Here is a 25223-nt window from a genome sequence, read left to right on the forward strand (position 1 = left end):
CAGCTCTTAAAAGAAAGATGAAAGAAATAAACAGGATGATTTTTTTTTTTGGACTAAGCCTAGGAACAGGGACAAACACAGAGGGAGAGTGGGCCTGAGCCTCGGGAAGCAAGACTTAGGGCAAGAATTAGTCTGTGCTGGATGGCAAACTTCTGCTGGGAAAATCCTGGAGAGAACAGTACACCATGTTTTCCTCGATGAATAATCTCCAATAGGGACAGAAGGGTCTATCAATTTTGATTCTCTCCATTTTTCTTTTTCCTAGTCTTACGTTCAGTTCCTCATGTTTCTGCTGCAATTTGCGAAATTTCGTCTAGAAAATCCTCCTGAGAATTCTTTAGCATTTTAGTATGATTTTTTTTTGCTAACAAACACATTTTTGTATGTAGCTTTGATGAACATACACATTTTCACAAGCATTTCCTACATTCTGCATGTCACTTTCAATAATGTGTTCATTTGGGGGCACACTTTCACCTAATATATGCATTTTTGTAACCATTCCTTGGTTGGGGGACTGCATGGGAAATTTCAGATAAGTGTGAATTTCAAGGGGAGGTTGCTTGCCACTTCTCATATTGTTTCAGAAAGTGCAAACACAATCAGATTTATGCCCAATCCCTATTCACCAATGACCTTGGCTCTCGTTTCACTTCATGCTTGCTCGCACCTTGCTCACAATTATTATATTCTCATCCTCTTATCACTTTAAGAGATCATCCTTTCCAAGTGAATGGGAGATGCTTACTTAGAGTTCCCAGTCCCAGAGACACACTAAGTGCAATAAGAGAAAAGGAGTTTTGCCCCTTGAGCTGAATAGATAAGTGGATAGCCAGTGGGTACCATTTAGCAGCTGGCGTTGTGGTCTAAACCACAGAGCCTAGGGCTTGTAGATCAGAAGGTCGGCGGTTTGAATCCCCGCATCGGGGTGAGTTCCCGTTGCTCAGTCCCAGCTCCTGCCAACCTAGCAGTTCGAAACCATGTCAAAGTGCAAGTAGATAAATAGGTACCACTCCAGTGGGAAGGTAAATGGCGTTTCCATGTGCTGCTCTGGTTCGCCAGAAGTGGCTTAGTCATGCTGGCCACATGACCCGGAAGCTGTCTGCGGACAAATGCCAGCTCCTTGGCCTATAGAGCGAGATGAACGCTGCAACCCCAGAGTCATTCACGACTGGACCTAATGGTCAGGGGTACCTTTACCTTTACCATTTAGCTTGACATGATGCTTCTAGTCCCTGGTGCGTAAGGTCTACAACCAGCTGTGTGTACTGATTTGAAGGGTGGGTGCAATGTGCAATCAACATGTGTCAGAGAACCAATAGCATTCTCTCTGGCAGAAGCCTAGCATTGGATGATTTTTGCTCATCTCCTCTTTGAAAGTCAAGCCAGTACTCCTTTGGGCAAGCAAACAAAAAACAAAAAAAAAACCCCAAAGGAGGCATTTGTCTATTGCCCTATCCCTGGTTCTCTTGCTTGAAGCATCTGGAGTCTTCTCCTTTGGAGAAAGTTGACCACTATGCACTAATTAGTTTTTACTGCAGAGAGTGGCATAATTAGAGAATTAGCAAACAATGATGAGAGCATAGGATGATTTGTGGTATCGGGGTGTAAAAGCATCGGATGCAGACAGGAATTTGATTGGCACTACTTTATTAAGTTTTGGCAGAATTTAGGGAGGCTGGGAGCCCTTTTATGAAGCTCTTGCACATTAATCCAAGCTCTAGATCTCGTTAATACTGATGAGTGAAAGCAGTTAATTGAATTATGTATGAAGTACTGCTGATTAAATGATATTTCACTCCCTGCTGCAGAATTAGCTCTGGTATATTAATGGCTACTGTTGTCTCTAACTCTGAATGTCAGAGGGACCTTTTTCTTCAACCATGTCCTCTGATTTTTTAACCATCTGTTCTACCTTGCTGGTTTCACTCAAACCACTGGCAGTGCTTTTATAGCATACTGGTCCTCTCAGGTCCTCATTAGCCATCTCATATTAGGCAATTAAAAACACTCTCCACAAAATACACTGCGACACAGGTTCTCAAACTTTTGACCTCTAGGGCCCACTTGAGAAGTCTGAAAGTTATTGACAAAATGCAATTTCAGGAGCACAGACAGTGGCAAAAATGGTGGTATATAGAGACAGGTACATATATAGAGACATAATCTGCTGAATTTTTTCAAACCCAGCTGGAAGGTCACTCAGATTCAAGACCAGCGATTCATTCTACCTATATAGGCCACCCTACGGCAAGGCTGGGTGGTGCAGGGCGCCAGGCCGCCAGGAGGCGCCGGGCAGCTGTGCACGTGGCAGCCGTGCGCCGGGCAATGGGAAACGGGGCAGGGGGGCGCTGGAGGGATCTTCGCACCACGGCGCCAGGTATGCTTAAGACGGCCCTGTAGGCCATGATCTCATAATTGTCCCGGTGAGTTTGACAAAACTGCGGGAGGCAGTGGAAGATAGGAGTGCCTGGCATGCTCTGGTCCATGGGGTCACGAAGAGTCGGACACAACTAAACGACTAAACAACAACAAGACTTAAAGTAAACACCTAGGGTGGAAGAACACACTTGGGATTCAGCCTGCAACCTGCATAGGACTGTGATCCCATCTGGAAGAAAGCCCAACTGAATAAAGCAGAGCTTACTTCTGAGTAAACCTGAACAGGGTTGCACAGTAGGTCATGTAGTGACTTATCGGTGGTTTATAACAAAGGTATCATGTGCATAACGGGGTCGTTCATTCCAACTGATCAATAGGTGCAAGGTATAAGAGGGAATTTAATTCTGTGACATACTGAATGCCCAAAAGAATTGTTGAATTCAACTAAACTTAAAGATGGTCAGCATTACGTGGAACCAGGCTGCAATTAACACATACGCTAAAAATATATCATACTTTGTTTCCACTGGCAGGGTGTCTAGCTGACCTCGTGATCCTATTTCCCACAGATTTATCTAGAATCCATGTAGCATTCTTATAATTAGTTTTAAACTCTTTTATTGGCATGCTTAATGAAGAAAAGGGCACAGGTTCCTCTCCTCCAAAGCAGCTCATAAAAAAATAATAATCATAACATTTGGGCAAATGATTCCACTCTCATATGCAGGAGATTCTCATTGTTCACTAATGAGAAAAGTCAGAATATGGATAGCAAATGTGCAGCAAAATGAAAACATGCAGAAAATGTATCACCATCTCCACATTTTGTTGAGGAAAAGGAACCCCCCTGGAATTAAAAGGGGGGCAGTGAATATGGGGTGATTCAACTAGTGCAAAGCCATACCCTCCAACATTTTGCCAGTGAAAATATACCCAATTATACCCATATAGTGTGTGGGGGTTTGAGGGGTGGAGGGAAGGAGGCAGGAAGGGAGAGAGAGAAGAAGCAATACAGTGGAACCTCGATTTATGAACACCTCGGTTTACGAATTTTTGGTTTACGAATGCCGCAGACCCATCTGGAACGGATTAATTCACTTTCTATTACTTTCAATGGGAAAATTCGCTTCAGTTTATGAACGCTTCAGTTTATGAACAGACTTCCGGAACCAATTAGACCCATGCTTCGGGTTAAGTACGCTTCAGGTTGAGTACACCGTGGACCCGTCTGGAACAGATTAATCCACTTTCCATTACTTTCAATGGGAAAGTTTGCTTCAGTTTATGAACGCTTCAGTTTAAGTACTCCGCGGACCGTATGAAACAGATTAATCCACTTTCCATTACTTTCAATGGGAAAGTTCACTTCAGTTTATGAACGCTTCAGTTTATGAACAGACTTCCGGAACCAATTGTGTTCATAAACCGAGGTACCACTGTACACACATCTATACCTGTAAAAGGGGGTCTGTGGAGAGGAAGTAATGCCAAAATCTGTGCAAACATGCAAACAATTGGAAGATCCTGCAGTTGCAAAAAATATGTATGAAAAAAAGAAAAAAATGTGCACCTGGTTTTGTGGACAAACGACCTGACCACCAAGAGCCATTTCTCAACAATGTGGAAGTATGTGCACTATCAATACAGAATCAATTGGATATCTCGGCTTAAAATACTGGCACAGCTTTTATCTGCAGCAAACAGTTTACTGTAAAAAGTGATCCATGTCATGTAATAACTTCACAGTTCGGCCATGACTTTATATAGAAAAACAGAAATCAATTTCCACAACCACATACATTCACAACAATGCAACAAAGCAAATGTCTATTATTGTCGGCATGTTACTTTAAAAACCTTTCAACTCTAGCTAAACTAATGCTAGCGATTTTGAATGCTAAACTAATGCTAGCGATTATTGAATGTCGTATGCTCCACTGGAAGCGTCCAGAAAGAAGATGCACCAATGGCATGTGTTTTTTCCCCAACCTCCTTTGACTTAATGAAGTGCATTTTCAGAAGCTTTGACAAAGGATATGGATGCAAATGCCAAATTATGCTAACAACACAGAAGGAACAGGAGGTGTGGATTCTCTGGTTTCTGCCCCAAGGACTACAAAATGTCTCTTATGGCAACAGATTGCAAACGAAATGCAGGCACCCTCTGAATGTTCTGATATATTGGCTATGGTTTCAATCTGGCAGAACATGCACAGGTCCTACAATAAAGCAATAGACTGGGGTGATGGGGTCCAAATTTCTGGCTGCACAGCTCGGCTGGCTTTCGGTGATCTGAACACTACGCTTCCAGACCATCCAAGAGTCCCTATTTTCCACAGATATTCCCCGATTTAGAGAAGCAATCCCGGTTTTTGATTTGATTCCGGAATGTCCTGCTTTTCCTTAGGACATCCATATTTGCATCAGAGAAATATTGGAGGGCACAGAGTTATGTGACCCCTGAACCGATGAGATAAGTAACTTTCCAACCTTTAGAAGACATCTGAAGGCAGCCCTGTATACATAGAAGCCATTGGGAAGAAGAATTGAGTAGTAGTTCTGTAAACAGTGACCTGGAGTGCTGGGCAGACTTTATTTTTCAAATCAGCGACGGCTAAGAAGATGTTCTGTTAGGGATAATTGGGGATCCATAGCCAAAACGAAATGTATTTATGGTAAGAATGGGCCTTGCTTTGTTTTTGTTTTTTTAAATATGATTTTTATTAAGTTCCCAAACATAAACATTCATACATCATTATACACTATTGATCATAATAAACAATACAACAAAATACAGCAAATACCCCATCCCCTCACCCTTCATTATTAACTTCTCTTTTCATCTCCTATTTCTATTGGTTCTGCCGAACTTAGCTTCCTCCTCCTTTCACATTTATTTCTATACATTTTCTCTTTTATCTATATCTATGCTATTTCCCTTTTCATTTTACAATTGTAGGTATTTATGTCAAGCCAATTAGTGTTATTGTTGATTTGCAGTAAACTTTCAGATATTCTGTAAATTTGTTCCATTCTTTTTGAGATTTCTGGTCTTTTTGTTCTCTTACTCTTCCCATTAGCTTGGCCAGCTCTAAATACTCTACCATTTTTACCCTCCACTCCTCCACAGTTGGAATATCTGGTGTTTTCCACTTTTGTGCCAACAACTCTGGCCGCAGTGGTGGCGTACATAAATATTCTTTGGTCTTCTTTTTTAATTTCTTTCCCCATTAATCCTAACAAAAATAATTCAGGTTTTTTAGGGAATGTATATTTTAATAACCTTTTTAACTCGTTATATATTTGTTCCCAAAAAGGTTTTACTTTTTTACACCGCCACCACATATGGTAGGTGTCTCCATCCTCCAACATGCATTTCCAACATTTTTTTTATCCTTTTTCTTATAAATCTTGGCCATTAAGTTCTCTTTTAGTAAACTTAATATATTGATTCCAAAGTTTCATCCATAAGTCAATTTCAATATTATATCCAAAGTCCATGGCCCATTTAATATGACATCTTTTGTTTCTTTGTCTTTTGTATTCCACTCCAAAATGAATTCATACATCTTAGATAACAGTTTACTTTTCCCCTCTACTATTTCAGTTTGAAATCTGGATTTTTTGTCTTCAAGACCATTCTTTTTTTTATCCTCATTAAATAAGTCTCTAATTTGATAATAATGTAACCAACTTGTCATTTTTTGTAGCTGTTCATATGGTTTAATTCCCCAACCTTTATCTGATTTTACTATTATCTCTTCATTTTACTATTTATCTGATTTTACTATTATCTCTTCATTTTACTATTTATCTGATTTTACTATTATCTCTTCATTTTACTATTATCTCTTCATAACCAATTATCATCCATATCCATTTTCTTAACTGTTAGTGCTTCTGTAGGTGATAACCATAGTGGTGTCCTTTTCTCCAACAAGCTTTTATATCTTTCCCATACCTCAAATATTGGTTTAATCAAAATATGGGTTAAGAAACCTTTATGAACTCTGACTTTGTTGTACCATAAGTACGAATGCCATCCGTACCTATTCTTAAACCCCTCCAAATCTAGCAGATCTTTATCTTCTAGGGACATCCACTCTTTCGCCCAAACCAAACAAGCCGCTTCGTAATATGTTTTTAAGTCTGGCATAGAAAACCCACCCCGTTCCTTTTTGTCTATTAAGAGTTTATGTTTTATTCTTGGTGGTTTTCCCTGCCAGACAAACCTAGATATTTTCCTCCTCCATTGTTCGAAGCAGCTTGTGCCCTTCACTACAGGAAGCATTTGAAAAAGAAAAAGCATCCTTGGCAGCAGATTCGTTTTGATAATAGCAATTCTTCCCCACAATGATAAGTTCAGGTTTTTCCAGATCTTTCTCTATTTCCCTCCACGTTGTCTCATAATTATCACTGAATAAGTTTATATTTTTCGGGGTCAACCAGATCCCTAGATATTTCACTTTTTTTACCACCGTAATGCCATAAGAATGGGCCTTGCTTTGGGTGAAATAAATGGATAATTCATTCATTTCAGCATTTATTTATTTATTTATATTTTAATAAAAAACATTACGAGGCAGAAGATATTTTGAACGGCCAGGAATCCTGGCAGAAGAATCTGCAAGCCATATGCCAGATATGTGTGGGCACGACATTTCCACACACTTCTAATAATATCTCTGCTTTGTGTATGTTTGCAGAAGGTGGATGCAGCCTTCTGGAGAGGTCCAAACAGTTGGAGAGGGCACCCTGAAACAGGAAGCCAGATGGTTCCAGGGTCCTACAAGGAGTCTGCCAGTAAAATCTGGCCTATATGAACTTGTTTTGCTAGGAAGATTGGATTCATTTCCTTAGTTTTGCAGAGGACCCTGCAATGAAGCTTTAGAAGAGAAGGCAGTTTTTGTAGAGCAATTCTTGGGGAGGGGGGCAGGTGTGGGGGACTCCCTGGTCCTGAATGGAGTAACTTTGCTCTTGGAGGACCAGGTGCACAGCCTGGGAGTCATTTTGGACTCACAACTGTCCATGGAGGCGCAGGGAAGAAGATGGGGACAAACTCTGAATACAAAATACCCATTTTACAGATGGGGAGCTAAAGCATGAAGGGTATACCCTCCAACTTTTTTTTGACTTTGGGGTAAAATCATAAAAAAAGCTCAACAACTTCTTCAAATCTAAAAAAAGGCTAACAACTTTGGTTGGCCCTTTGGTCGGGCCTCACGGCCCTTCACTTCATCAAAGCTGGCCCTCTTTGAAAAAAGTTTGGACACCACTGTCCTATATGATGATGATGATGATGAATATGATGATAATTCTATTACTGCTTGGTATGGTACAGCCTCCAAGACAGACAAGAAAAGGCTCCAACGAGCTGTAAGAATTGCAGAAAGGGTAATTGGTGCTAGCTTGCCTACAATAGAGTCAATCTATGCTACCAGAATTAAGAAGAGAGCAGAGAGAATTGCAGCAGATCCTTTACATCCCTGCCATCATCTGCTAGATTTACTCCCATCTGGACGTCGCTACAGGTCTTCATAAACAAAATCGGCCAGGCACAGGAACAGTTTTTTCCCTTGTGCCATTAAAGCGGGGGACGCGTGTTGTGCTGTGGGTTAAACCACTGAGCCTCTTGGGCTTGCCGATGAGAAGGCTGGCGGTTTGAATCCCCGTGATGGGGTGAGCTCCCTTTGCTCAGTCCGTGCTCCTGCCAACCTAGCAGTTCAAAAGCAGGAAGTGCAAGTAGATAAATAGGTACCACTCCAGCAGGAAGGTAAACAGTATTTCCGTGCGCTGCTCTGGTTCGCCAGAAGCGGCTTAGTCCATGCTGGCCACATGACCCGGAAGCTGTACGCCGGCTCCCTCGGCAAGTAAAGCAAGATGAGCGCCGCGACCCAAGAGTCGTCCATGACTGGTCCTAATGGTCAGGGGTCCCTTTACCTTTAAGGAAAAGCGGGGCATTCTGGGATCAAATCAGAAACCAGGGTGGCTTCTGTAAATCCAGGACTGTCATTGGAAAATAGGGACATTTGGAGGGTCTGCAAAATGCAAATGAAGGAGGACAGTTTTGCCTCATCTTCTTCCCTGACCATGGGTCAAATGGTCAAAGGTTCAGCTCACACATAATGACAACACCCTAGCAAGATCTGTGCCTTCTGACACAGAAGTACTGTTTGTGGGGGACAGGAGGCGGGCAGGTGTGGAGGACTCCCTGGTCCTGAATGGGGTAACTGTGCCCCTGAAGGACCAGGTGTGCAGCCTGGGAGTCATTTTGGACTCACAGCTGTCCATGGAGGCGCAGGTCAATTCTGTGTCCAGGGCAGCTGTTTATCAGCTCCATCTGGTACGCAGGCTGAGACCCTACCTGCCTGCAGACTGTCTCGCCAGAGTGGTGCATGCTCTGGTTATCTCCCACTTGGACTACTGCAATGCGCTCTACGTGGGGCTACCTTTGAAGGTGACTCGGAAACTACAACTCATCCAGAATGTGGCAGCTAGACTGGTGACAGAGAGTGGCCGGCGAGACTACATAACACCGGTCTAGAAAGATCTACATTGGCTCCCAGTACGTTTCCGAGCACAGTTCAAAGTGTTGGTGCTAACCTTTAGAAGACATCTGAAGGCAGCCCTGTTTAGGGAGGCTTTTAATGTTTAATAGATTATTTTATTTCATTTTTCTATTGGAAGCCACCGAGAGTGGCTGGGGAAACCCAGCCAGGTGGGCGGGGTATAAATAATAAATTATTATTATTATTATTATTATTATTATTATTATTATTATTATTATTCACCTTTCTTTAATATGTAATCGATTGAAGGGTCATCACTGATGGAAGAAGTGCACCATTGTATAGAATGACCCAAGCTTTTGGGTGAAACATACCCTCTATCCTAGATGAAGGATTAGGTTTGCACATAGCTTCAGGATGCTCCTGAATCTGGCATTGTCCCTGGATGTTCAAATGACCCCAATAGCTGGAAGCATCTTTTAGCATCTTTTGCAAGTTTGCTACTTATGGTCCTGTCTGGAGAAATGCTCTCTATGTGAAAGATGCCATTAAAGACAGTTTGTAAATTACAATTCGTATAAAATATGGCTGCCCAAAAGCAAGGAGGAGCACCGTGATCAATGAGAATGTCATCAAAAGGGACACAAGTCAACTTCTCATGTTATAAACATGACTATTCACGTATGAAAAGGTTGACTTCTGCATTCTGAAATGCAGGCCAGATGTTACATATTGCCTCTGTTCTTTCCAAGTCTTTTCTTCTCTTCTGTGTGTTCTGCCTCCACTTTGATGCTGTGGAGTGAAAGATGTGAACAGCTTTTGATCCTAAGATTCTTCCTCCCCACCACAACCCCCACCCCCCTGAATTATCCTCTGTAAAGTGAACACCAAGTTGATTATTTGAATAGCTCCACTGAGAATTCCTCCCACCACAAAGCCTCAAATAAACTAACTTTCAAAATTTTAAGCATTCCCCCAGTTCTTCCCTTCCTACCACCCAATCTTCCTCCTCCACATTTATTTCTAGACATTTTAAAGGCAAGGCAAGGCTTCTTTTCTCTGCCATTTTCCTCTCTCCTTGGCAACCCAGTCAGATGGGAGGGGTATGAAATTGTGCCCTTTGGTTTTGACACAATCCAGCAAAGGTTAGTCCCACTAAAATCTTCTTCAGTACTCTCAAAGGGCCTTCACTGCAGCGAACATTTACTAATTTCTGTCCTCTATATTTTCTTATACAAATAATTCCCAACTGTTTCTTATTTAAAGCATCCCCACCCCACCCCATGATCAGAAACATGACGCTTTCATTTCAGAATGATATTTTGAGCAACTTTATTCAATTAGTGAAAGGAATGGTTAAGTTTTATTATTCATGACTTATGAGCCAGTCTAGCAATAGATAGCAACAGTGAATCGTGCTCTTTGATCTCTCCCCTCTTGGCAGAAACTTATGAAATATTTCTTCAGAGTACAGACATCAAAACTTGCAAGGGTCGGATTCCTAAAGGAGCTTGCATGAACATTTCCTTTGGTTCTGATCCAAAGGGATTCAAGCTTTGCTTTGGATTTCTATTTCAAATGTGCCCCAAACTTCCACTTTTTTTTTTGCTTTACTCCAAAGGTCTTACTTATACAGTTTCAGATTATGCTCCGAGCAAGAACATCTTGGCGCACAGCTCTATTTTGCGCTAAGGGTGCCTCCCTGAACTATGATTTTGGGTTATTTTATTGTACCTGCAAATTGTTCCTGCATCTAAAAACAACATAAAGGAGCAGTTTTGAAAACTGCCTGCCTGGCTTGTCAAACTGTTATGAGTGGATATGCCAAGAAGTGAAGAGCATGCATTTCTTCAGCATACTGGGAGTTTAACAACAATCTCAAACTGACATATAAACAGATGCCTCCTGTGATATTAAGTCATAAAACCATTATCTCCAAATCCTGTTAAATGCTCTAGTTACCACAGTTGCAAACCTGTATTCAGAGTTGTACTCTGAATCCCAAACTCTTCTGTTTCCCTGACAGCTCTTCCAAATTAAGAAAAGTCACTCCCAACATGACGCAGTTGTGTGTGTTCGTCCTGTTGCTTCCCTCACTCCAATTCATTCTACCCATGAAATGCACTTGAAAACCCGGGTAAGGGGGATCACTTGTATATGAATTAAAATGAGAGAATGGCAGTTAGAGAACAGGTTAAACACCACCTATCCTGTCAGGTTACCAGATTTTTTTTGCAATGAATCCGGGGGCACTTTTCAACTTCCTACTAAATAGATGGATTTTGTCAGGGGACTGATTTGAAAATCCGGGGACTGTCTGGTAACCTTACCCTACTGCTCCCGTTAAGACCAGGTGAGCACAGCTTTCCTATTTTAAAATGGCCTTTGGGCTACTATCATTGCATGTTCCTGCACAAAGCATGTAGTTTGAACCCTATATAGACCCTCCAAGTGTCCCTATTCCCCAGGGACAGTCCCAGATTTACAGAAGCCATCCTGGAATGTCCCACTTTGCCTTAGGGAGAAATGTTAGAGGGTTTGTTAGGACATCCCTGTTTTGGTGGGAGAAATGTTGGAGGGTATGAAGTTCTCGTGTGTGTTTGTGTGGAGAGAGAGAGAGAGAGAGAGAGAGAAAGAGAGAGGAGGAGGAGGAGGAGGAGGAGGAGGAGGAGGAGGAGGAGGAGGAGGAGGAGGAGGGAGAGAGTGAGAGAACCTTAAAAAGATTGATTTTAAATTCAGTACATATCAATTGCGGGGAAGGCAACTAATTCATTTAAATTAATGTTCAAATGTGGGGTAATAATAACTAAAGATCATTATAACTAAGCACTAGTAAATCAGTTAAATTCATTGTCTTGTAAAAATCATTAATCTATTAATGTTTTAAAAATTAATTTGAGTTATTCACATGCATTCGTAAGATTCTCTATGTGAGTCTGGCTTCAGTCATGCTCACATTGGAACACCACACTACCGCCCCCCAAATTAGCCGCCTCTAAAGTAGAGGAACTGAGAGTCCCTGTTTAGACAACCAGTTTCGTGTGGCTCCTGCTGTGTAGTAAATGCCTAAGTCTCAAGACACACGTTCACACACGTTCTAAGTTTTGCAACACTTTTCCCTACATGAAAGAGGATCTGGCCACCCTGCCTACAAAGAGCTCCCCATATGCGTTAGTTCTACCAAAGAGTCTGTCATTTTCCTGTGTCTTTCTTCTATAGTAACCGCACTGCTATAAATCTACATCCTTTCAAGGGTACAAAAAGAAAAAAGAAGAAGAAAAAAAACATTCACAATAGTTGCTCATGAAAACAAAATAAAAACATTAAAAAAATATATTCCAAACATAAATAAGGAAGCTGCCTCCTGCCAGAACAACAAGATGCATATCTTGAGGGTTCTTCTTCTGTCACATAAATAAATAATAACTCCTCGTGTTGATTTATTTCCGCATCTTCATGGAGAAACCACCTTTATCATTCACAATGCAGCTTCCCGATCTTCTTGCATCATAAAAAGTAACTGAGTTATGCTTTCACATAAAGTGTAATTTATCTGCCTTACTTCCTCCTCCAAAAACAACAGCAGAACAACTACGGTACCAGGGGTACCTGATGTCCCTTGCATTTTCATTGCACCGCATGGCTCAGATAATTAACATTACTGATGAATACATTTTTATGTATTTAGAAAGCCTGAGCGACTAAGCGGCAGAATAGCACTGGCAACATCCTTTAAGGGGAAAGTGTAGTGTATAGGACAGTGGTGGGCAACCTTTTGAGCTTGGTGTGTCAAAATTCGCCAAAAAACCGAGCATAACCCAGGTGGTGTGTCACATTGAGGGAAAAAAACACAGTTTCGCGATATTTAGAGTTTAAATAACAAAAATGTATAATTGTAATATATAACTGTATTTAATAAACCAAAAACTAATTATTTAACCAAACCAAACAAAAAACCCCTTATTTATCACAAAGTGCCCAGAGTTGTTGAGCTTTTTTGGGGGGAGCTGCTGACCAAAGTTTTGGAGGGTTTTTTTTGGGGGGGGGGTACAAAAGTTGCTTTGCTTTTGGGGGGGATGCCCCAAAGCTGCTGCACTTTTTCGGGGGGGAAGAGAGCATAAATAAATGACGAATAATACCTTCACTGGAACTAACACGCAGCACTGACATAGTCTGCCAAAGTGCGAAAAAACCCAGCACAGAACGGGTTAAAAACTAACGCTGTTACACCCAATCATCGTCTGCCAAAGCGCCAGAAAAAACAGTCTAACCTAAGGGTTGGGGTTACAGGTAGGTAGCTGTGTTGGTCTGAGTCGAAGCAAAATAAAAAAATTCCTTCAGTAGCACCTTAAAGACCAACTAAGTTTTTATTTTGGTATGCACACGAAAGCTCATACCAAAATAAAAACTTAGTTGGTCTTTAAGGTGCTACTGAAGGATTTTTTTTATTTTGCCAAGGGTTGGGGTGAAGGATAAAAGGGACAGGACTCATTATACTACTCTAAGTTCTTTGAAGAAAATACAGGTTAGAAATATAGCTTGTTATCATAATCACTGTGGTCAACGTTCAACAAAAGTCGTCAGGGCAGTGAACAATTGACAATCAAATACAAAAAAATAAGCAATAAAACAACAACAACAAAGGCTTAAGGGCATTTTGTCTTAATATTCAAAACCTCTCAGCCTTTTCATTTTTTAAAAAATCAACAAAAGAAAGTGGACTATTTGCTCCAGTGTATAAGACTTAATAGCTGTATCTGAACTTTCATACACAAAGCACGATTGTATTATTCAACTATTGGCCTGGTATTAGAAATAATAATCTAGATACAGTGCACTTAGTAGATGCGACTAAGTAGATCTAGGCATCGCTGTTTCCAACAAGCACAGAGGTTTTCTTTTTAGAAGAAAGAACTAGGGGTTTTGAGACGTGTGTGTGTGTGTGTCTATATAAGTATAAAAAGGTAACGGTAAAGGACCCCTGGACACTTAAGTCCAGTCAAAGGAGATTATGGGGTTGCAGCACTCATCTCGCTTTCAGGCCGAGGGAGCCGTCGTTTGTTCACAGACAGTTTTCTAGGTCATGTGGCCAGCATGACTAAACTGCTTCTGGCACAACGGGACACCATGACGGAAGCCAGAGCGCACAGAAACACCGTTTACCTTCCCGCCACAGCGGTACCTATTTATCTACTTGCACTGGCGAGCTTTCAAACTGCTAAGTTGGCAGGAGCTGGGACAGAGCAATGGGAGCTCACTCTTTCGTGGGGATTCGAACCACCAAACCTCCGATTGGCAAAGACAAGAGGCTCAGTGGTTTAGACCACAATGCCACCCATTTTTAGATACATGTGTACACACACACACAGAGAGAGTGATGCTCAGCAAATTGCCCAGCAATGTGCCAATGACACACACATTTAGACAGGGTTTCTATCTCTCTGCAAACTAAAAGCTCAGCAGGCTAGATTTATTTTTATTTTTTAAAATGTGCAATATGCATTAAGGTCTGTGAAAATTCACAAATGTGGTTATTTTTCCTTGCAACCCCTTCTCTACACCAATTCCTTATCACCCTCACCCAGCCATCCATGCTCTTCACACATCCCATTCATGTACACTCTTACACATATTCACACTAAAACTAAACCAAACATCAACCCACCCTACATGTGCAGGGTCTTTGTTGTCCTGCACCCCCCTCCCTCGGGTAAACGTGGAGAAAAAATTTCTCTAGCAGGGTGGGGGGGGTGTAATTTAGAGCCATTTCAGTTGTGAGGGATTACTTTTTAGAAGGCAGCACCACATTTTAATTTCTTAATTTCTCAGTTAAATGAAAGCCGAATCACCACTGCATGTGACTGCTTGGCATGGAGACCTCTGTAGCTGGTGTTCCATCCTTCTAAAAATGAGCCAGAATCTTTCATGGGACTGGAAAGAATGCTAACCACTCTGGCCTTGAGTGTGAGGTACATGAAGGATCACTCTGGGAATTTCCAGTAATTTGTGCTGATTAGCACTTGGGCTCTCTAAAGGATTGGCTCTGTGAATCTATAATGCACTCCTATAGGGAAGCATTGTAGCAGGAAGAGATTTTCAATTATTATTATTTTTTAAAAAGGGGATGGCAGTTGAATTCTGCCTTGTCCTCATCCCACAAAATGAGCAACAGCATGCAATAACAATTCACTAAACCTTACATCTGATCAAACATAATTAAGGAAACACAGAGCTTTTGGCAAGCAATAAACACTATATTCCATAAAAAATCCTGTTATTCTGTATTTAAGTAATGAAACCGTAACAGCTTCTCACAAGTGCCTTAGCATACAGTGACTAACATTTATTTGGAGCGCATAGTGATGTGTAGGTCTCTTCATGCCATTGTCAACACACTATTCATTCCTCCACCCAAGAGAGGTACCATGCAACAACCAGTAGGGTGCTTAGAATCAGTTCCCTTTGCTTTAGACTGGGCTAGGTTGGCATTTGTGGAAACATCCCTAAAAAAGAAATAAACCACACAGTGCAAAAGAAAAATTTGTGTGGCTATGCTGAAAAATAAGAAGAAAATGTATCAATGGATTAACTCTCCCCCCCTCCCACTATACTAAAAGCAGCCTCGTGGCTACCTCCTTTAAGGATGCCAAGACTACTCCCTCTCACAAAAATGTGTTAAAGTGTAACCTCAACAGAGCTGGCCAATCCCCTTGTCATGATGGACAAGGGTCAAGTTAGCAAGCGGAAGGCTATACCATTCAATCAACATTTAGTTATTATAACTTATTACCTGTCCTTCACCCTAATGTCCCAGGGAGAGTTACAATATTAAAACTCAATGATAAAAAACAGTTCAAAACAATTTACAAGCACAGAAACAAGGTGGGTCCTAAAAAATATACACCTTAATCTGTCTTGCATATGAGGAAATAGGCTGTTGCCTCAAGATAATCAGTTCATTGTGGAATCTGCTAGGCTCCTGAACAGGGTCTTGTCTTCCTTAGAAGTTGGGATGGAGGGAAGGGTAACAAAATTAGCCAGTTACTGACCTATCATAGGCACTGACACCATATGTATGAGCCTCGCAGGAGGCTGTTAGAACGTCAATTAACATTTCCAACTGAAATTACTGGTTTGCATTTTCTCAGAGTTCTTTTCGTTGGGTGGTGTTCATGCCCTGTGGCTCTGACTTTTGCAAGTAATGCAAAATGCACTATACAAAATGGTAGATCACAGCACTGAATGAGCAATTGCTGCTACCACTGTCCATCTTGTGCAAGCCTCCAAATTGTAAGGCGAGATGTCACAGCAGCCAAGCACTGATCTGAGATAATTAATTCCAATAAAATTCCCATCCCACATGCTGAATGATGGCAGATGCCCTGATTGAAGTTCATTTTTGGGATATTAGCATAGAAAAGCTTGCTGGGGCCTCTGAGACAAGACAGCTGAATCAAAGCAAGGAGTGCTGATCCATATAGCAACCCCCTGCGAGCAGCCTGTCTACGCAAGAATGAAAGCAACAGAAGGCAAAGCTGCATGTCTCACTCAACAGCCTCCAAATTCCAGTGAAGAATGACTTCAGACAAGTTTTAAAACTGCACTCTCCATTTGCGTTTTTGGAAGAAAACACTTTTTTTGCACAGTGGTGCTATAAATTATGCTTATCAGTTCATAGTATGGAACTCTTATAATGATACTAATATATCTGTGGCTTGCTCCTGATTTATGCACCCTTTGTAATTGAGATCAGGGTGCAAGAAGCGGCATTAAGGTTGTGTAATGTTTTGGCTGCATTTCTAAAGCCACTTTATAGCCATCTAATTGGAGTGAACTGCTACAAGTAATGACTTCTGGGCAGCAACCTTTGTTTTCAAGCAAATGTATCTTTAAAGTACTCCATTCCTCTTGGATATTCCTTCCTTTTTATATGTAGGATGGCCAATTGAAACACCAAAGTGCTAGCGGTCATTTCTACTGCAATCCTTGCAGAACCATATGCTTTCAGCACCTTGGAGAGCTCTAAAGCAGCAAGAATGGGTTTAGCACAGATTATTGCAGCCTTCCCATGTTGGCTGTAGATGTAGCTGATGGGGAATGCAATTCAACAACATTTGGTTTGGGAAGGGTCAATTATTGTAATATAGTATTTATTTGTTTCGGTCAATGACCAGTTAAGGAGGGAAGAAAGCAAAATACATAAAACACAGTATGATACATTAAGTACAGTACTAAATATATAATTTAATACAATGCAAAATATAAAAATATGAGGAAATGGGACTGAAGGAGAAGCACAAGTTATACAGGAATAATAGGTATCCCCTCAGAAAGTTAGGAGAGGTGAATACCTGCATTCACTTTTCTCCATATGGTGTAATATGCAAAGCTGCTACCCTAATAACTTGGTTATAACCCACTCACCCAGCACAGCCTTGTAGAGTTCTGCAAAACCGTCTGATTCCTGAATGTCCACATGACCAACAGTGATTAGCATGAGCTGCCCATGAGCTACACACACACACACACACACACACACACACACACACACACACACAACCTCTCCATTCTCCAGCCAGGCAACCATCCATGCAACTGAAGAATGCGTGGAGCAAAGGTCTTGCAACCTGTGCCTGGATGAGCGACTGCTTGGGAACCTCAAATATGCCACCTTGGGTACCATGATGGAGGGAAATGTTTCAAAGCATCCTTGGGATGTCCCCTTTTGTTTCTTGCACTCCCCCTCCACAGCAATATTGGCTAGAGCCAATGGAACTGGCATGAAGGATTGTCATAGACTCCAGTCATGTGGCTTGCACATGTCAAATGCTACCAGACTGGTGTGGGACCTGATCATGTGAAAACTATGCCACTTGGGAAATGCACAAATTGGCTGTATATCAATGGCCCAGAGACAGTGGTGAACTCAGATCAGGTAAACCTGGATTTGAACCCCTGCTCAGGCATGAAGCTCATTAGGTGGTTTTAGGGTCAATGGCTATCACTCACAGGGTGGCTGTTGGGATAAAGGGGATATCCCATATAAGCTACCCTGAGATCCTATGGAAAAAGCGAGGAAGCAAATGTGATAAATAAGAAAACTCAATGATTTGCACATTATCTTTCTCTATTCCAGTATTTATCAGAGAAAGCAGAACTGATCACAAGGATTTCAAAAATATGGTGAGACTGGTTCATGATCTCCAAAGAATTATCATGCAGGGGTCACATTCTGGTATGTTTGCTTTCTGCTCAAGACTGCAAAAAAAAATCACTCTGCTACCTGGGTTCCATTGCAAAGGCAGAATCTTTTCTCCCAAATTGTCAATGAGTGGCATTTACTTCTAGAAGGCATTTCAAAACACTTCACAAAAGCACATTTCAGGTCAGCTACAAGCTTTTCACAAAGAAAAGGCCAGAAGGCCAGACTTTGTGAGGCAGTGTCTTGAACAATCTCAAAACTGACTATCAGGCAAGTTACAAATAATGGGCCTCCTACAACGTCTTATGGCCGGGGTTATATAAACAACCTGTGTGAGGACATGCAGTACAGGGAAAAGAGAGCAATATGACACCGTACTTTCACAGAGTTCAGTATCTGCATTTCCCCCACACACTTGGAAGAAAAAAGCAATTCTTGCCTCCATATTGGAGTCTCTCAGGTGAATGCTATTCCTCAAAGCACAGCCATGCTATGCCAACGTGTACTGTTGTGCAGGATATAAAGACGAATCTGTGGAGGTATATGTCAGCTTACCTTCCAAGTCCCGGACTGCAGAATCCGGAACTGGCAGCCGTGTGACACCGGAAGTTGTGTTGACGTAACTTCCGGTGTCGCTTTGCCCTTCTATGGGCACCAAAAATGCCCACCGCCGGCTTCAAAAGTAGCTTCTACGCATGACCGGAAGTGCGTCGATGCAACTTCCGGTGTCGTCCCGCCCATTTATGGGCACCAAAATGGCCACCGCCAACACCGGAAGTCGCATCTACGCACTTCCGGTCATGCGTAGATGCGACTTTTGAAGCCGGCGGCGGCCATTTTTGGTGCCCATAGAAGGGTAAATCAGAAAGAAAATAAATGGCCGCCGGCAGGAGAAAATAACGGAGAAAAACGGGAGACGAAGTGATACGGGGGACCACCGGGAAAAGGTAAGTAAAAACGGGGGTTTCCTGGGGGAAACGGGAGACTTGGAAGCTATGATATGTCTGAACCAAGGGTATGGAATGTATAGCAAAACGATGAACAGGGACTGAAATCAATCCAATGTACAAAATGGCTGTGGTCCTTCATTTTTAATAATATATGCACTGTATATAACAAGTATGGAGAATCTGTGGCCTACCAAATGCTGTTTGATTACAGTTTTCAAACATTGGCCATCCTGGCTGGGGCTGAGGCTCCAAAGTCCCAACCCCATGGACTGGCCTGAATTGAAAATTGGGATTGGCAGAAACTCCTGACCTCCTCTGTGGCCAACACAGGGGTTTCCCAACTGCCGGTCGCCCAGCCCAGTATTGCTCCTGGGGGTCAGGACCAGTTGTGATGGGCCACAACTGCCGCACACCCCAGGACTGGGTAAGCGGCCATTCTCATCGTCCCAGACATTGGCCATGCTGATTGGAGCGGATGTGAGTTAGGAGTCAAACAACTGGAAGGTCATAGACTCCCTTAGAAGCCTTTTTAATTGAATCAGATACAAACACCTGAACATATATCAATTGATTATTAATTCCTTAATGGAAGCATGCTCACTCTCAATTGTTTTAAAGCTACCCAAGTCAAGTGGTATTAGACCAAGAGAAACATCTCCTTTGGATACATTACTGCAAATCTCTACATGTTCTTGGGATTTAGGAGAAGGATAAACAAAAACTAAAAGGCAGTCACTGAACACATCGCTAACATGGCCTGTCAGCCTCTGGAGCAAATAACGAAAACAGAATGGAACATATGATTGCATTTTATGAAGTGCTCACCAAAGACAAATCTCTGCAGGACCTGGAGCATGAATCTGGAATTGCTTAGCATGTTCTACTTAATATTCTGTTATACACTAGGACATTTAGGGAGTAGCTTTGAGTTTGCTGGGCAGAGGCTGACAAAATGGATTTGCGGTTGCTTTGCACTCTTGAGAAAGAGTTGCGAGTCTCTTTTATTGTTTGTTAATTCAAGTGTTTCTAAGATGAATTCAGAAATGCACCGACATTTGAAAATGTGAACTGGTTAATACCTTGCACACATTCTGTATAATACAGGGAAGAGGCCATAGCTCAGTAATAGAACATATGCTTTGTTTGCATGTGGTCCCATAGTCAATCCCTGTAACTCTGTAGTTGAAAGAAGAATGAGATAGCAGGGAGGAATATAGATTTTTCCAGGATGTTCAAACATATGCCCTTAGTGAAAATAGTAGGCTACCTCTACTACTAATGAGTATCGAAGGCCCTTCACAAATCACTTTGTTTTTCTACAAAATTCATACACCAGAGATATCCAGTTTGCTACTATTTACAGGATCACCAATTCCAGGATGAAAGAGCCTTTAATCTTGCTAGTCATAGTGGGCTCTCTTGCAACCCACTTCTATCTTTGCTTCAGTCTCTGAACATCTAAACAAATCAGAGGATTATATCAAGTTGTGAGTTGTTATCCTAGAATAGTTGGGTACACAAGCCCTTAGTCACTGCGATCAAAACGGGAAGAAGTCATTTTTGTTTGGCATTTTTAATAATATGTGGCAAAGGTATGTGCTGTGTAATAAGCTCTCTGATCTAACAGTCAGCGTGCCATTTATGTACATGTGTCGTGTAAATGGCAGCGCTAAAGACTGAGTATGTCCAAATCAGTCGGGGACTCATAATGGACATGCACGAAGAAACACTGGGCTTATCACAACTGTCTGTCATGTGCCCACATATCCCAGACAGAATGGAAAACAACATCTTCCCTCTAGGTTTTTTTATAGTGCTTAGCATATACCAGTACCCATATTTCCAGTTATCTCATTCCAAAATATCTAATTATTCTGAGAAATTCCACTTGGCCTGCAGAATCCTTACTGAATGTATTCACCTTTGTTGGGAAATTTTATTCATTTGGGTCTGAATAGAGACAATGGTTTCCTGTCCCACTGCAGGTATTAATTTACTCAACACTGCTAAGATGATTGTGTTATCACTGTGCACTGTTTCAGTGAAAGTTCATTTTGCACGCATTCAAATACTAATAGAATTGTCAGCCTGTACTTTTGTGTTCCGTTTTCACTTAATGCCAACCTTTACATCTTTCCCCCTTTGTACTCATGTATATACAGTATGTGTGTACACACACACACACACACAACCTGGCAACTGAGGATCACATTTCACACATCCAACCAAGAGAGTTCTAGTATATGTTCTAAGAAAATCTGCTAGTCTTGGAAGGTGCTACATGCCTGTTGTTTGAGCCAAAGAAAACACCCCTGATGACTTTGAATCATCAACACAGCCAAGTCGAAGATAACCAACATTCTATTCTTTACAGAATCAGTCTCTCCCTACCATTACAATGCAGTCTCCCCTATTGTTTCATTATTTAGGATCATTTCTTTCTACTCTTGCGGCTGTCGTTCTCTGGAAAATGCTCAGAATTTTTTTTTTTAAAAAAGAGTCTGCCTTTCTAAGATCTCTTGAAACAAAGGGCCCCGCAGATTTCAGTGAGGACTGAATGTACACAACTGCAGCCAAAGGCAGAGGCAAGCTTTGTTATTCCTCCCCTGACTTCATATAAAAGAAGCGTAAGATGTAAGGTTTGGGGGGGAGGGAATCAAGGAAGTTAGAAAGCCACAAGGCCTTCCAAATATGTAACAATGTATCTTTGGCTGAAGCGAAAAAATATAGTGCTGATATGATATGTATTTCAGATTTTTGTTACAATGCACAGGTGTACAGGTATCAGTACATCTCAATCTGTTAAATATGATATCAAATAGTACATGCTGGTAAATACGCCAGAAAAGAGCAGCAACCCACACAACCATTGGATTGGAAACTTAGCACCTACCTGGAACAAAACTTCCCTGGACCACCTCTTTATAAGCCCACCAGCCTTCATGGATTTTTGGTGAATTTTGCTGAGCTGTAGAAAGAAAGAAAATGAGAACAATAAAAATAGGGCAAAATGTTTTCAATATTTTGACAACTAGAGTCTTCCATATTGCTTTTACAGCATCCTGAAAATACAAAAAAGAATTACGACTGTCTCGTGCAGAACCAACAAGAGGTAGTGGAGGCCGTGTGTCAGAGGGTCGTCGTGGCTACTCTAGAGTAACTCCGCCTGAGTCCAGTTTGTCTTCAAAGACGTTTATTGTGCTATTTATTTACAGTGTAGAGACAGCTTAAAACATGACCTCTCATCCCGAATCAGAATCCGGCAATGGCGTACGTCTGTTCCTACGCCAGCAAAGTAGTCTGGGCACCCCAAAATGCCGCCCCCTTGACCTGCATTGCAGCACTTTCCTTATTTCTGGCGCCGGAAGGAGTGATGCCCTTTCAGCTTCCTCCCTCAGCGGTCGGTGCCCTGGCTCTGCAGCATCCCTAAGCGTCTGCCTGCATCCCTCCACCCCCGAGCTTTCCCATTGTTCCTCCCTCTGATTTCTCTCCTCCTCCGAGTCTCTCCCTCCCCCTCTGGCTGCTTCAGAACCACTGGTGCGCTCTGTACTTGACGAGGTGGACGACAGGATGATGGGGGCTGGCTCCCTGTAGGGAGCCACCCTTACACCGTGATTCAATTCTCAAATTGGATAGCAGGTCCTAACTGTATCAATGAGGCTTACATGCAAGCATAAGCTGAGAATTAGTCTAAAAGGACGTCTTGCACAGTTTGCTTGCCTGTGAAAGGCCCTCCAATTCACCAAAATTGCAATGCATTTGCAAAAGCACAGAAAACCCTGAACCCCCAAAACAAACACTGTGTTGCCAAACATAGAAACATGTGTAGCTTATCTAGGAGCAAGTACCGGTACTGAGGAAGTCAATCAAATATTGAGATGACATATGTTATGTGTAGATGGCAAGCATGGCAAAAGGGACTGTAAGGTAATGAATTCTGAGCTGCCACCACCAAAGGTGCACTGCTGCCAATGCCTTTGCCATCACCATTGTCACATTAAGTATAATAAAGTATAATGGGACGCGGGTGGCACTGTGGTCTAAACCACTGAGCCTCTTGAACTTTCTGATCAGAATGCCAGCGGTTTGAATCCTCGCAATGAAGTGAGCTCCCGTTGCTCTGTCCCAGCTCCTGCCAACCTAGCAGTTCAAAAGCACGTCAGTACAAGTAGATAAATAGGTACCACCTGTGCTTTTTTCCTAAAGCACTGAGTACCACTGCAGCGGGAAGGTAAGTGGCGTTTCCATGCGCTCTGGTTTCCGTCACAGTGTTCCATTGCGCCAGTAGCGGTCTAGTCATGCTGGCCACATGACCCAGAAAGCTGTCTGCGGACAAATGCTGGCTCCTTCGGCCTGAAAAGTGAGATGAGCACCACACCCCATAGTCGCCTCTGACTGGACTTAACCGTCCAGCGGTCCTTTACCTTTACCTTAATTCCTGTAGCAGGAAATGAAGAGGTTTCTGAACTGCGTAGAGAGCCTCCATTCACAGAGAAGGCTGTGCACTGCATAAGCCATGCTTACTGTGCAGGGAAAGTTGAGGGGAAAGTTGAAAATACTTTTTTTACCCTGCTCACGCTTTCCGGATGAACAAGAAAGCCAGATTATCATGGTTTTGTGCTAAATGTCTGGCTGACAATGCAACTGTATCAGAAAGGAGCCAATGACCTAGCAAGCACTGTGCCAGTACTCTATATTTATAAAATCCTTATCAGGTCAAGAAGCATCAAGTTAAACATACTAAACAGAAAGTCCCAGAGAAAAACACTAACATCCCAACCCTAAATCATGCTGTGCCAGGAACTACGTGTTACAGACAGGCTCACGATGACTGCTAATATTCTGTTAGGACTGCGAGGAGGCGAGGTGTGTAGTTAGAGAAAATGCCCAGGATTAGGGAGCCGAGGAAGGCATGCTTGGCAAATCCACACCGTGATCAACTCTCGCCCAGAAACCAATGTCCCCACTGTGGAGGGACTTGCGGATGCAGAATTGGCCTCCACAGTCACTTACTGACTCATTGTTAAAACCGTGTTTATGGAAGACAATCTTACTCGGATACGAGTGATCGCCAAAGAAGAAGAAGATTAGGGAGCCAGTGATACCATCTGAAGGTCACTTAAAATAATGGTAGGAGGATAGAAAGCACTGTCAGAACCAATCCTGAATTACAGGGACTGACAGGAAAACTAAGCCAATATCTATATGCTATCAAGCAGGCAAATTGGGGAGTTCATTCCCAAAGGGATATTCTTCTTTGAACCGTGACATCTCTACATTTGACACCAGTCCTGGGAAAACACACTTGAGAAAATTGCGCATGAAGCAAATGGCTGACATGAATTTGCACTCTGCCATGCCATTCACTGAAGCAGATTCTGATGCCACCAACTCGGCATTCTCCATGGAATGAAAGAAGGCTCGATTTTGCAGGCACACATCGAAAGGATGGAGGGGGTGGGAGAAGCATGTGGTTTCCCTCATTCCTCCAATCGGTCTGATGCAAAAGGCCATGGGGCCTCGAAAGATGAGTAAGGAAGGAGGGTATTTGCTTCGAACCTTAATCCACACCAAAGCTGGATTAGTAACAAAAGTCGCCAAAACACAGGGCTGAGAAATCAAAATGAGATAGCCACGTGAATAGGCTACTCCTTGCTGAGCATCCTGCCTGGTGTACACATTTCAAAGTTGGCCTCTGCTATTTAATCTCGTACCCATCTGACAGGGTGGCAGGGTGCCTGCCTCTCTCCAAAGCAAGGCTGACCTTGCAGTTGGGCTACTGGTGCCAACTACAAAGTAGAGCTTTAAAAATAGAAAACCGAAACAACACTGTCCATATCTTAATTCCCTTACATGCCTGTCTTACAGATTTATTTGGCTCTGACAAAGCCACAAAGAATCATCTGTTTCGATAGAGAGAGCAAACCCATCCTATGTTGTGCTATATTAGCTACAAATCCATTATAACTCCTTGGGGAAATGTATCAATCAAGTGGGGTTAGTTACACCAAGCTGATGACTCCATGACTCTAGACAAATTAATGTCAGTTGTGCTACCTGTTACAGTATGGCTTTGCCTGCAAGTAGTGCTATGAATCTGGCTATTGCCAAAGCAGTAGCATTGATGCCTGCTAACCCAACCAAAGTCTTGAGTTTTCTTGCATTACAATTGTAATGCTA

At 42.2% G+C, this 25223-nt stretch overlaps 1 protein-coding gene across 3 annotated transcripts in view; it reads right to left on the reverse strand.

Moving 5' to 3' along the window:
- Positions 1-25223, reverse strand: part of CA10 (carbonic anhydrase 10 (inactive)) — a 305607-nt gene that overhangs the window by 225829 nt on the left and 54555 nt on the right. For all 3 annotated transcript variants that reach the window (XM_035103821.3, XM_088661348.1, XM_088661347.1), the window contains one exon: positions 21937-22011. In XM_035103821.3, the coding sequence (XP_034959712.1) occupies positions 21937-22011 (75 nt within the window). The remainder of the gene's footprint in view (positions 1-21936; positions 22012-25223) is intronic.

This window comes from Zootoca vivipara, chromosome 2 (genome assembly GCF_965207765.1).
Source record: "Zootoca vivipara chromosome 2, rZooViv2.hap1.1, whole genome shotgun sequence".
In the NCBI taxonomy this organism is placed as follows: Eukaryota; Metazoa; Chordata; class Lepidosauria; order Squamata; family Lacertidae; genus Zootoca; species Zootoca vivipara.